Source organism: Gymnodraco acuticeps, unplaced genomic scaffold (genome assembly GCF_902827175.1).
Source record: "Gymnodraco acuticeps unplaced genomic scaffold, fGymAcu1.1, whole genome shotgun sequence".
In the NCBI taxonomy this organism is placed as follows: domain Eukaryota; kingdom Metazoa; phylum Chordata; class Actinopteri; order Perciformes; family Bathydraconidae; genus Gymnodraco; species Gymnodraco acuticeps.
In genome coordinates, this window is record NW_022990271.1 from 4,108,253 (window position 1) to 4,122,924 (window position 14,672).

At 40.2% G+C, this 14,672-nt stretch overlaps 1 protein-coding gene across 1 annotated transcript; it reads right to left on the bottom strand.

Annotated features, from left to right (window-relative positions):
- Positions 1-4,250: 4,250 nt before the first annotated feature.
- LOC117549301 (gonadotropin subunit beta-1-like) lies at positions 4,251-14,384 on the bottom strand. The gene is made up of 3 exons (XM_034221074.1): positions 14,368-14,384; positions 5,281-5,446; positions 4,251-4,460 (listed from the first exon to the last, which is right to left on the bottom strand). Exons 1-3 carry the CDS (start codon positions 14,382-14,384, stop codon positions 4,251-4,253), a joined length of 393 nt encoding a protein of 130 aa, XP_034076965.1.
- Between the last annotated feature and the right edge of the window lie 288 nt (positions 14,385-14,672).

Genomic DNA, 14,672 nt, shown 5'->3' on the forward strand with positions numbered 1-14,672 from the left:
TCCTTCACGTCATTTCGAGTTTTAAGCCACAAACTTATCTCAACGACCCTTGAATGGATGCTATGAACATTACTAGATTTACTCATGGTCCCCAGAGCACAACTCCTTCTCGGTTTGTTGATCTCCTGAGAGCAATATTCATTTATTTAGTGGAATATCTTAAAATCTACAACATGGACTGCCACAAAACTTTGTACGGTTATTCATGGTTCCCAGGAGATGAATCCCATTGACTTTGATGTTGATCTCTAAAAGATGTGTTCCCATCAGGATGAATTGTAATCAGAATACCTTTATTCATCCCACAGAGGGGAAATGTACATTTATTACAGCAAGTAAAGAGCCAAAGATAGCTTAATATTATTAAAAAATAATAATAATAGAAGTTACACAATGTACTAATTACACATCCAGTAGGCTACCAGTACCAGTTGTGAGCTAGCAGCCAGGGGATAGTATTTAAAGCCCCGTCATTGGGTCATCATCTCAATTTGCCTACTACATTTGATAACCTATTTTCACGACCAATAAACGACATGCAATATTAAAACGTCAGTCTGATTCGATAGCGCAGACCTCCGCTGAATTTTTCACAAGGTGAAATATAATGCTTGAATCCGCCCTGAGAGTTTGATCCGTCTCTCTTTCCCACCCTTCCTACAAGTTTCCTGAAAATCAGTAGTAGTTTTTCCATAATCCTGCTGGCAAGAAAACAATCTAACTAACTACATTAATTGAAAGCATGGTTCATCATTACGGTGCCAACATAGAAAACAGCCAAGTTGCTGTGGAAATGAACTCATTACTGGATGTGTCATTTTAGTTTGATCTACCCCTCTCACTGGCTAACAGAAACACATGCAGGAGAGTACACACAGTATGTTGGTATCTCCATTAGAGCCTTCTGTGCTTTAACAGCTGTTAATCAAAGACAGCAGTGATAATAATGTGCTCTGGACGGTGCATTTCAATAAAAGTATTTTGTCCTTGGTTTTTATAACATCCATCTCAAGGAAGAATACATCAAAGCCTGACACAAAGCCATCCTCTACATCAGGGGTCTCAAACTCAAGGCCCGGGGGCCAAATCCGGCCTGCGACTTCATTTTATGATTTTATGCGGCCAGGAGCGGACTGGGACCGGGACTCTCGACCGGCCCACTTCGGTAACGCCCACCTCGGTACCGCGAGTGAATTTGGACGGGGACGGGGTGCTAGTGACTTATCCGACCAGCCCACATCGTCCGACCGGCCCGCTTCAGTACCGGCCCATCGGAATTCGTCCCAATCCGCCCCTAAGTGGCCCCACAAGAGCTTGCAAAGAATATTATACGTTCATTATATGGTTGAATGCCACTTTTCAGAAGCAGGTTGCCCATAAACTACATGCCCCACAATGCATCTCGTTTTGTGACATGCGCTCTGGGCTTCTGCTTTCAGACATAGTTAATTACTAAGTTATTATCCTATCCGGTAATAATCAAATTCTGAGGCAATAATGTAATATACTACATTATTTTATATATATATATATTATATATTTATATAGTTACAACCGGCCCTTTGAGTGCAACCTTTATGCGAATGTGGCCCGTGATGAAATTGAGTTTGACACCCCTGCTCTACGTGAACGCGTCCAGTTCTTCCTTCCAGCAGAGAGAATGACTCGTCCGTGAGCACGATGAAATGTCTATCTAAATATTGGCTTCGGCAGTCATGAGGAGAGAACATGAACCCCCAGGGAGCCGCTGGATGAAAACGTGCTGCTATTAACGAACACCAATGACCTGAAATCTGTCAGCGAAATCCAGCCTGCAGTGTTCACACTGAGCTGGAGAGGTGACAGAAGAGTCTGTTAGGAGATGAAAGGCTGAACCAGAATCTATGAACATCAGGGTGAGAAGGTCCGTCTGGATGTTGTCAGAGAAGATGCAGTAATGTGGTTGTTCAATATTTCACTCTCACTATTTTCACAAAAAGATATAAGGAAGTGAAACAAAAAGTGACTATAATTACAGCTACAATACTACAAGTTACCCTGAGGCTGATATACATTTCCCAGCATTTTTGACACACTATTTCATTGCAATTAATCACATAAGGGCTGAAGTATTTTAGTCTGGACCACAGGATCAACAGCCTAAGAGCTACAAATGTAATATTGCCTTGTCCAGATTTTTCAAACGACTTTCTCGGTTTAATATAATTTTTGGGTGTATTTATTTTGGTCTAATTTCTATAATACTTCACTTTGGGCAATAATAACTTGTATTGGTAAATCTTCCCTTTTTAAAAAACAAAACACATGATCAGGCAAAAGAAAAAAATCTTGATACAGCAGACAGTTCATTCAATCACAAACTCTGTAAGTGTGATAGCGGTTGGTGTTTTTCCAATGCCTTTACTTGCTATAACTATATTGCTTTCTCCCAACCCTTTAAGTCATATCTATCCCACACTCCCTCAGGGTGCTTGTTTTAAAGTAAGAAATGTGTGTTTACACTGTACAGGGTAACAAAGCAGCACAGTCCATCTCTACCTGCTGGCTCGTTCTCCTCTACACGAGCTCAAGTCATCGCTCCATGTACTGAGTCTAAACAACAAAGAAGTGTTGAATAAATACTTCAGCTCCCTCTGTCATATATTCTCTTACTGAACTTCCACTTGCCTCTGTATGCTGCTGTCTTAAACTACACTTGAATGTACTCATACCCGCCTCTTGTTTCTGTCATTGATCATTCTGTTCCACGTTCTATCGTTAATCCTTTCATGGATTGTGTCACTTGTTAGGGCCTTTTGGCTTTGACCCCTGCACTACCGGCTGGCTCACATACTGATACCCTTTCATATGTGTTCTCCAGTGTGCACAGCTGACATCCATCCAAATGAGACTTTAAACAAATGTGACAGTGTTAAGTTCCTCTCTTCTTGTTATCGATAGTTTGAAAGAATCAAGATGTCTAATATATGATGAATTATAAAAAATGTAGGACCTACTGCTTCTGGAGCCTTGGTGATATCAGGGATAAAAGTCAGACTATCTGGCATCAAGCTGCTTTGATAATTACCACTCTTTGTCTATCATGTGTCTATTTTGTGATTCCTTCGTCTTTAAAACGTCAATGTTCTATATTTAATTCAATATTATCTCTATTTGGTTTTATAGCAAACATTTCATTCTAAAAATAAATCACAACATGTTTATTTTCTCAATAAGACTAATATTAACAACACATTATAATGGATGAGTCTGACTTAAATGCTGTCCACACTAAAGAATATGTATGGTTAGGATACAACTGTTGCCAAGTCACAAGACTGTATAATGAAGCTCTTCTCATTTGAATGAGTGAGTTGTCTGTCCTCAGGAGCTTCAGGTTTATCCATGTCTCCGGATTAATAAAATGTCATGCTAACATTCTTCTGACTCAGAAGCTTGACCTGCTTTTGGCTAAAAAAACAAGCCTGCAAACCACAGAGGACTTCAGGGTAATAGCTGATATATCATTTAGTTCATTTCTCTGCAAAGATGCTAATCATTCAAACATTTCAGCAGAACAAAAGCATGCACTGACTTTACAGCTGCGGTTCGGCTTTTGTACCATAAAGGGTTTTTTCGGTTTGAGTGCTTACACTAATCTCTTTTCAAGAGAAAACCAACGATAAAGTCTGCTAACTGGTCCGGTTGATTAACGGACACATTCGGCTACATAGCATATTTCACAAAACCTTTAACATGAGAGCAGAGTTGAACATCAAAGTGACAGCATCATCACACAAAAGGGCCTATTGCAATAATAGCTCAAGTGCAGAAGCAAGACATTTGAAATAGTTTTATGAAGAGAGAAGAGTGGAGCTTTTGGATATACTGCACAACTTTTTCTATAATTTCCACGTGTCAGAAAAGAGATGAGGCCTGCTGTTTTCTCAGTGTGATAACATTACCTTGATCGCAAGATTATTGAATTTCAGGGGTCAGTCACTTTGGTCAGGACAGAGAGGAAAGTGTTGGTGGGAAATCTAATCTCTCAGTCGGTTACTCCTGCACTGACGTGTGATATTTCATGAGTGTCGACAATGCGCTGCATATGTTACAACAAGACAAGATTTAGACAGCTGAAAAGAACAATTTAAAATGTTACTTGTGGAAAAAATACAAACCACAAAAACGTAAGTGGTACCTGTTTATTTAAGCAACATGTCATGTGACACAAAGATTACAAGTCAAAGTTGGATAGGCGGTAGGTTTCTTTAATAAAAGGACAGGCAGCTGTTTAAGTCTCCATGATAACGCTTGCAGGAGGTGTAATCTTCAACGCACCCCTTACAGTAGCACTTACTGGCCACGGGGTAGGAGACAGGCTCTGCACACCCGTCAATGTGCGTCACCTCGTAGGACCAGTCCCCGTTACAGGTCTCCTGTTTCCTAAGCTCTGCATAACGCTCAGGCAAGAACGAATCCTGTGAGGAACAGAACACGATTAGAAGCTCACGATTACTGATTCAAAAGGTACCCTTCTAACCTTTGTTGAACTGTCTGTTTTTATTATGAGATCCAGCATAATTGTATTTATTATGTTTTATTTGTAGTGTCAAATAAAGTTTTATTAGGCTGAACTGAGGCAAAAATCCGTTCTTATCAGCAGAGCGGGGAAAAGTACTCAGATCCTTTATAAATATGATGGTGTTAAAATACTCAATTACAACTGAGGGGAAAAAAAGTAAAAAATACAAAAGTATTAGCACCGAAATCGAAAATATTGTATTTCTGCACATTAGACATCAAAAGTAAAAGTACTCTTAAAGTTAATATTAAAGAATATTTTCTTATTCTGTTTTTTAAATCTTACAAATACAGGGCACAGCATATTATTTCAATGTTTAAGTTTGTAAATGTTGATACATTGATAGCCGTTAAGTAGTAAAGAAGTGTGTCATATCATTTAAGCTTCTGTTTTTATAAGTAAAAGTAACTATAAGTGCATAAAAACGGTAGTGCAGTAAAAAGTACTTATTTTTCCTCTGAAATGTTATGAAGTTAAAGTATAAAGTAGCAAAAGAAAAACAGGTAAAGTACAATGATGTCATAAAAATACTTACAGTAAGAACTATACTAGAGTAAATGCACTACATTCCACCTCTGCTTATCAGACGTTTCTAAAACTCTATAAGTATACAGTGGCAGCTCCATACACCGGGCAGAGCCTATCAGAATCATGCATATCAGCTAAATGAATGCACCTGCAGTTTGAATCACCTCAGAGTGATAATCGTTCTCTACCTCATTGGGACACTGTCCGACACAAATGGTGGTGTTGATCTCCTTCTTTATGCCACAGCCCCTCACGGTGATGGGGACCGTGGTCGGGTAACACCTGGACCTGCAGGGCTGCCCCGCCCCCGCCAGAGCCAGCACTGCTGCCATGACAACCAGCTGCATCATCTTCCTGGTGCAGCACAGACGCCTGCCACGTAACAAGATCAAGTAGATGAGGATTACATTGAGGCACAGTTTGACTTTGTCCAGAGTTGTTGTGATACAAAATGTTGTGGGTCAATTGTGGACATATTTATCTTTTGTGTCTCCTAAAACAAAACCAAATTATCTCTGGATGCAAAAATATCTTGATATATCCGAGCAGCTTTGCTTTTGACATCACTATTTAAGTTGGTCAAGTAGAAGTATATGTTCCTGCTGTGGAAAAAATATGTAAAAACAAATATGTATATATATATAGAGAGAAGATTAGATTTGATTAGAGAACTGCGATACATTAATTTCAAGAATTGGTACGATCAACATAAACAGATTTGAATTTGTTTCACCTAAGTTACATCTATCTTTCTACACAGATGATTCAGGTATTTGTTAAGGAGATCAATGTCATTTTGTTTGTGATAATCTAAGCTTTTTTTCCCTGTAAAAAGTTGAACCCTCAAACATTTCTTCAGACTTTGCAGGACACAAGTATATAATTAAAACATTACGACTGCATTAAATCCACATGAATCTTCACCACGTCAAAAAGGTGTACCTGTAGATCTCCGTTGTTGCGTTGAACCTCTGCTGTGTGTGTGTCGTTTCTTCTGTTACTCTCTCAATATCTGCAGCAGCTGTGAACCTGCGGCTATGCTGTCTCCCTCTTAAATAGCGCTGCTCATAAATCCCGTTAATCTATTCATCCTTGGCCTCGGTGCTATTTCCCCACCTGTTTAGTCTGAAAAGCTATATTTTCCCTCAACAGTTTGGGGGAGGGCCCAGAGTTCAAGGATGCTTTGTTTCCAACATATGAGAAGGAGCGAGTCGCTATCTACAGATAATCTTGTTAAGATTACACGAATGGAGGATTGGATGGACCACACAAATGTAAAAATAAATCTGCCCCCACAGTGAGATGGAAAACACTGACATGAGCATCATTCATTTGTCACACTCCGTCTTCCCTGCTTTGTGTCTGCCATTTTCCAGTGTTTGAATGTCATGTTATATATCTTTCTACATACATATATGTCAGATTGTATAACTATCTACATATATATACATATATATGTTCTGTATTGACAGAGAAGCGTTGACCAGTCAGTGTTTTTCTCTGAACCCGCCTATGTTTTACACAATTACAGCTTTCCTCCAAATCATTTCTGTATTGCTTTTTGTGTTTAAAAAAAAAAGACATCATCACAGTGATTATTCCCCAATCTTAGTTGTTGTAGTGAATTCATCCTTCACAGACCATTTTGTAAACTTAATGATATGGGATGCACAAGTGAAAGAAACCGCAGGGAACTTTGTCGGCAATGTCTGTCCGTATACATCGTTACATAATTATATTATTACATTACATTACATTACATTTAGCTGACGCTTTTATCCAAAGCGACTTACAATAAGTATTATGATGTGAAATGTAGTTTTCATGTGGATGCAGTGATTGTGGAAGTATTCAAATCATGAAGATAATAACAGGCACACAAAGTAATCAGTCAAATGTACTTTATATTCCTGGATCCTCGTCAATAAAACACTTGAACAACTAAGTGCAACTCATTTCTAACTAATGTTCTTTCATCACCTCACGTCCACAATAAGCTACACTGTGCTGAGCATCACAATGACATTGCATAGTTCAATATTATGTAGGTTTACATGTTAAAGTACGACGTATTAAACAATTTGTATGTACATATATCTTAATAATGACACTTACAATTCAGTTCAGTTGAAACTAAGTGAAGTGACCTGCTTATTATGAATAAGAATGGCAAAACAAAGTCATTAAAACAGATTGTGAGTTTCATGATCAGCACCATGGACAGCACTACACATCAAACACATTGTGCAGTGTGCAGCTCAAGTTGTATTGTATTGTGTTGGACTCTTTCATATTTACATCACTCAATATTCATATTTTAACCACCTCAAATCTGGAAAATAATTCAGAAAGAAACTGCTTCCACATACATTGTGAGTCAAAAACGTAACTTTAAAACAAGGTTAAACTAGTGCAGCTATATCAAATAAAGCATCCATTTTGCAACCTGTCTGCTCTCAAGCCTTTCTCTGATTTTCACCATACTGCTATTTAGTCAACATAGATTTGCATTTGTATTTGTTTAATTAGGAAAGGATAATTAATCAGCAGGAGCACTTGAGTCCATCGTGTAAATGTGCCAGATGTAGCCATATAGGCACATTTCCATCTGCACTACCGGGCAGGTCGATGGCATTAAAAGAACACATATAATCTAGTCCTGCATCCCATGGTTATTTCTGTTTTATTTCTGTTTATATTTCCTTCCAACTACTCAAAAATGTAAAATCATGTCGGCTAATTTGATTTGTTGGCCTCTTATCACCTGTCTCTTGCTATGCACATTATATAAAACATTAAATACAATTGTGTATTTCTGTAAGTTTTTTATTTCCAAGTTGTTTTTCTGTTTGTGGGAAGATGTGTTCTGTGTAGTGACACATAATGGTATTTGTCACTGGATTGGTATTATAGTTATGGAAGTTAATAAAGTACACATTAGTGATCCAAATAAGTCTGTTTGGGACCCATTTTTATAATTGTAGTAATGCGCTTTGCTAGAATGACCAATTAGCATGAAGGTATACATTGTCACACTTGTGATGTCAGCAGGTATTCATTTTATAGCTCCATAGACAAAGAATGAAACAGGCTTTGTTCTACCCTGTTCTCAAATCTGAAAAATACAATTCTTAAATGTGAATATACTTTAGCCATGTTGTTTTCAGGTTATTGAAATTAAACACGCCAAAGATATGCTTATTAATTAATCAGGGATATCAAATGTATACAAATACGTGCACCTTACGATCAAAGGACTACTTCATGTAAGCTTTCTTTCTTTGTTAAAGCTTTATATTTGTCATGTTTAAGGGAAGCGGCAGAAACTAAAAGGGGGAGCTATTTCTCCTAAAGAGAGAAAAATAAAGAAGGAGAACCAGCTGCACGAGCATAACTGAACAAGTAAATCCTAGTAGAAGGTATAAGAGACGTTAAAATGTCTAAAATATCTGATCATATCTACTACAAACTATTTTCCATTGACATCTGTTCAATTTGAACTCCAGGTGTGTTTAATTGCAGAAACGGGTTGGGTAAGGGGAAATATTCAGAATTAAAAACGGAGATTGTAGATGAGAAATTAGAGATGTATTTGTTTGCCCAAATATGGAAAGCAGCAGAAATGCTGTACTATACAAGAAACTGCTGCACAACCATTTTTATCCTAGTAGCCTTTACTTAAACCAAAAATATGAGATTTGGTAAAAGGCCTCTGTCACGTATGTGCATCAATGTCATGGAAACGGAACGTTGGGCCTGCAGTTAGAGCTGTTGACCATTCTGAGCTCACTTTGCAGTTGGACTTGGCCACCTGTGGAGAGAAAAGTCTTTGAGATTCAACCCGCTGGAAAACAAAACTTCTGAAAAACAAAACTACTGCATCCCTGATCTGCTGTGGAAACCCTGAGAGGCTCAACAAAAAACCCCGGTCTCCCAGAGGAGAAGAAGCACCTGCCGCTGGCCATCGGCCGCGTTGGGAAACTACACTCCAGGTAAAAAAAAAAAAATACACTTTTAAAAATCTTAGCCTTTTAATTGTTTAGTTATCCCCTTAAAATCACACAAAGCTGTTTCTGTGTGGACATTAGTGAGATTGTTTTAGTTTAAAGTTGAAAAGTTCAGTGAATGTTGGCATTACTTTTGGTCAAAATCAAATTTGGAGAAAGCAGAAACTCACTCTGTAAAATTCATATTTGTGGATAAGACTGACATTCTTTTGCGGTCGAGGTGTGGAATGTATTTACAAAGGGTGTATTGATTTGAAAAACACTGTTATTTTTGATTTAATTGCGAAATATCGTCGAAAAATGACCAAAAACCGAAAACAAACAAATGGCGATTGGGCCTAATTTCATAAAATGCAAAAAATATGGCCAAGTTATGCACCATGGCAACGACGCACAATTCCCTGCAGTGTGCGTCCTGCGTCCAAGACGACAAACGCCTACTTATAAACAGGAACATAATGACTAATAAACTCTAGAAATGTCTGCAAACTGCTGTGGTACTTTGCAGTATGCATACATACATTCATTTAGCTGTTTATTGTAACCAATTAGAGTTTGTCCACACATACACGTTTTTTTTTTTTGGGATCCCGGTGTTGCATTCTCCACAGTCAGCGTTTATGTATCTTGTTGCACATGTTTCTCTTGGTCTAAAGAAGGCTTTGCGGATGTGGAAAAATGCAATTTACTTTATTTACAATTATAGAGCGTTGTTTATGTGCAGTTGTATTATCAATCGTACACTGTTTGGAGATGTTATAACACAAATAATATTGCAAAATATTGATAATACATATTTTAATAGTTGTTGCTGTTTATCAGAAAAATTATAATGTATAATTCACAATGTTATTCAAATCACATTTAGCAGGCTTTTAATTTGTTCTCCTGTCAGCTTGGTGAATTAAAGTCATGGTTAAGATATGGTTATCCTACTTTTTTTTAAATTGAAGAATACATTTTTCTCCTCAGGTTCTGAGAACTTGGTCATGGAGAGTCCTGCAGGCGTTGAAGGTTATCCCCCTGTCTCCAACGCTCCTGATGAGGAAGAGGTAGGTGAGGTCAGGAACGCTGTCGAGGATGAAGGTGAGGTTGCTGTTGGTGTTATAGGTGGTGGCCATGGACTGGTGGAAGAGGAGGTTGAGCAGGAGGAGGAGGAGATGGAGGAGGAAGAGGAGGAGGAAATGGAAGAGGAGGAGGAAGAGGAGGAGGAGGAGGAGGAGGAGGAGGAGGAGGAGGAGGAGGAGGAGGAGGAAGGCTGGGTGTCCGAAGATTCTGGATACGAGTCCATGTCCTCCGAGGAAGAAGATGAAGAGGAGGAGCAGGAAGAAGACCAAGAGGAAGAAGACCAAGAGGAAGAAGAGAACAATGAAGATGATGGTGATGCCGACATCGGACGTCTCTTCCCTCTCGTCCCGGTGTTCCCGCCGGTTGGTTTTTGGCAGGCATTGCTTTGGAACTTCACCCCAAGCTTCCCCACTGGACCTCCCTGCACCTTCCCTTTTGGTGTTGCTCCTCCTGAGGCTTCTGCGCCGCAAGTGGAACGTCCTGAAGAAGCTCCACCCTCAGCCCCTCCAAGGTCGGAGGGGTCCGCTCCATCGACCTCAGGCCTTGGCCTCCCCACCAAGAGGACCTGGGAAGAGGACTGCAGGGAAGAGGACTGCAGGGAAGAGGACTACAGGGACTTGCCAAACTCCACCTCAGGCCTCAGCCTCTTAACCAAGAGGACCAGGGAAGAGGACTTCAGGGACTCGACACCCTCCACCTCAGGCCTCTGCCGTCCCATGGAAAAGAGATACCGTCCGGAGGACCAGAGGCCCTCTGAGGACAGCGACTCGGACTGAGACGAACACCTGCTGCAAGATTTGAAAACCTTTGCGTCTGGCAGGACTGATGAAGCCGCAGGCAGCTTCCAACATGTCTTGCTGGGTTTGTGATATGTCAAATCTTGCACTGGGACCTTTTATTAATATATAGGTTATCTTTTGAATATTGTTTGTTTGTTTTGATAATATCTGATGATGGTCGATGCTCATACCAGCTGCCCCCATCTGCACGTTTTTAGCAGGCATTGTGTCTGAATTGTTCTCCTAGCTTTCCCCCTGGACATACCTGCTCCTTCTCTTTTGGTGTACGCCTCTGGAGGCTTCTGCGTCGCAGGTGGAACGTCATGGAGAAGCTCCACCTTCAGCCCGTCCAAGGTCACAAGAGTCCGCTCCATCAACACCAGGCTTTGTCTTCTCAACCAATAGGACCAGGGAAGAGGACTGCAGGGACTCCACCTCGGGCCTCTGGCACCCCATGGACAAGAAATACCACCCAGACGCCCTCTGAGGACAGCCACTCAGACTGTGACAGACCGTTGTTGCAGGATTTGAAAACCTTTGCGTCCGGCAGGACTGTTGAAGCTGCAGGCAATTTCAAACATGTCTTGTTGAGTTGGCGATTTGTCCAAACTTGCACCGGGGATTTTATTCATATATTACTGTATTTTATAAAAAATACCAGAGACTGAAAATGACTTTGAAGATGATGGTGATGCCGACATTGGACTTCTCTCCCCTCTCGTCCAGCAGCTCCCATCCGCAAGTTTTTTGGCAGGTGTGTAGCGGGAAATGTTCTCCTAGCTTCCCCTCTGGACATCACTGCTACTTCCCTTTTGGTGTTGCCCCTCCGGAAGCTTCTGCGTAGCAAGTGGGACGTCCTGAAGAAAGTCCACCCTCAGCCCCTCCAAAGTCGGAAGAGTCCGCTCCAACGACATTAGGCCTTGGACCAGGGAAGAAGACTGCAGGGGACTCAACACCCTCCACCTCAGGCGCCCCAGGGACAAGAGATACCGTGTGGAGGACCACAGACCCCCTGAGGACAGTGACTGGGACTGAGACGGACAGCTGCTGCAGGATTTGAAATGCGTCTGACAGGACTGATGAAGCCCCACGCAGCTTCAAAAACGTCTTGCTGGGTTGGCGATAGGTCAAATCCTGAACCAGGGATTTGTATTAATATATTCCTATCTTTTTAATATTGTTTTTTCTTTTGGATAATATTTGATGATGGTCGATGCTGATACCAGAGGTAAGTTAACATGGTATGGTTGTTCTCTCTGAATTTCTCCTTTTTAAAGTATAGATGGCTATACAAGACCGGTAAGTAAATAGTTAAGACGCATATACTCAAGCACTGTTTAAGTTCAGTTTGTTTCTTGTGGGTAGCAGCAACATACGGTACAGTGTTAAAGCAATGACAAATAACGTTAGGGAAAGTGTCCAAGTCTCTTGCAGGTATTGTAACAGGTCTCCGGCATTACACGCGGTGTGTCAACCTCCATTCAAGACGCAACTCTGTGGAAGACTGAAACTCAACATTCAGATAGTTCAAACTAGGAAGATGAGTTTACTGCAGACCAGACCAAAAGAAAGGATGACTTCTGATGAAGAGCGTGGGTCGCCTTTCTATCCAAAGGCTAAGTAAGTAATCCCCTCACAAGGATTGTATTTATTACGTGAGTTTTATCATATGTTTTCATCATTGGAGGTTACATTTAACAGCTTGCAACAGTTCAGAGGTTGTATATCTAGGTTTAAATTATTTATTTGGTGTGTTTCCCTCACAGGGCATGACTCCTCTTTGTGTTTTTGAAAGCTGAGAGTGGACCACCAACCGCTGATTTAGGAAGACTCTGCAGCACAGCAGAGCGCTCTCAGCACCATAGTTAGTCCCAGACCCTATGAGTACAGAAAGGAGCTCCATGTCCTCCACCTCAACAACCCCCGCTCCACCCACCAGCCGAGAGGACATTGTTACTTCTTCTTCTTCTTCTCTTGTGTTGGTGGGATCCAGAAGCTCCTCACACACACAGGAAGCTGTCACCACCTCCACATCTGTGCTCAGGAATCAACAAGAAAATATGACTTTGTATGACATCTTAAAAAACAAAATAATTCTAATGTAAATATGATTTTTTTTGTTTGCCATTTTTGTTTTACTCAAAGGCTGTTATTACTGTAAAGTGTATGTATGTATAATATAACATGTTGATATTGATGCCCAATCCAACCCTTTTTATTTTTGTAAATAACCCAAGTAAAGGCAACACACATTAAGATGAGTACTTTCTTTGGCATCTCATTTTGGGGAAAGAATCAGGTTATGTAACTCATATCCCTACATCACTTCATATGTATAAGGAGGTGTAAAATGCAGTTGCATGCACAGAGTGTTAAGTTTGTTCTCGAGTTTACAAATAAATAGTGTTCATCTAGTTATTTTCACTTACTCCAAGGACCATTTTTGTAACAAATAAAAGAAAATGGTGGATAATATTAACATATACTAAATATATATGTAAACGCATTCGGACATAAAAACTATGTGTATCATTTGGCAACGCATACAACATAAGCTCAACATTTGTGTGTCAAATAAAACTTCAGGATCAAATAAAAATGCTCACAACTCAGGGGCAGATTCCATACTTTCCTACTGTCTGTTTTACAGAAACCCTGTAGTCTGCTGCACTCAGAATAGAGTCAGCTCTGCAGCCGGAGCTGTACAGTGCAGTGACAGAGGAATATAAGCTCTTGGGCAGCCGCCACGGTTCATCCTGCTCCGTCTGCCCTTGCAGCCCCCAGGGACTCCGGCTCCCAGCATCCTGCCGACTGCCATACCGTCCTAACAAGGCTGCAAGGACTTTTATAGACTGTCACTCTTGTCCTCTAAGGCGCTACTTCCTTTAGCTGAAATACATAATTCTTATCATATATTTTGTCCTTTAATGAACACCAGTCAAAGTTGATTAATCTTGTAGAGCAGAACACATCATTAGTAACTTTCTGACTCGTCTGTATAACAGCGGGTAACTCCTCTTAAATGAGCGCATCTGCAATGAGGAATGATTTATTAAGCATGGAGCTGAACTATTAATATGCTAATTAATTTGAAGAGGGTAGGAAGGACGATTAAGATCATATCAAGATTTTGGTTCTAAAAATAGTGACTTTGTGTTGCAGCAAATTTAAAGACAACAATACTAAAGAAGCATTACATCGATGTCCTCGTGAGAATATAATGCAAGCTATGAGATCATAAGGCCTGCACTGAGATGTCACATTATTGTCCACTGGGAGTCAACTTAGACGTGATGGATGAGGTAAAGGTTTCAGTGCCCCGGATGGTTTCTTGGATCATAACTTTAAGCACTATTATAACAAATAAAAAAAGCTAATTTGGGGTGCTCAAACAAGCTTTATATGGAGCTGCACATAAAACAGCTCAGAGCAGTACATCTTGTGGACATCTCATATTTGAGTCATGGGTCATTTGGTTTTAAGCTCTGTGTATCAACACACCGTAAACACTGCAAAAAGAACACACACTCAGTCCCAGCCTGCTGCCTGCAGAGCCCCTTCCATCATGCTGGAGGGGACAGCAACTTCAAAAATCAATGGGGAAGAGAAGAAGTGTGTTCTTATATCACATAAGAATAAATGTCTTCTCTTTTTCTCGTATCCATAATTTGATCTTATTTGGTTATTACTCGTTGATTTATGGAACCCCCTAATGTTTTCTTATTT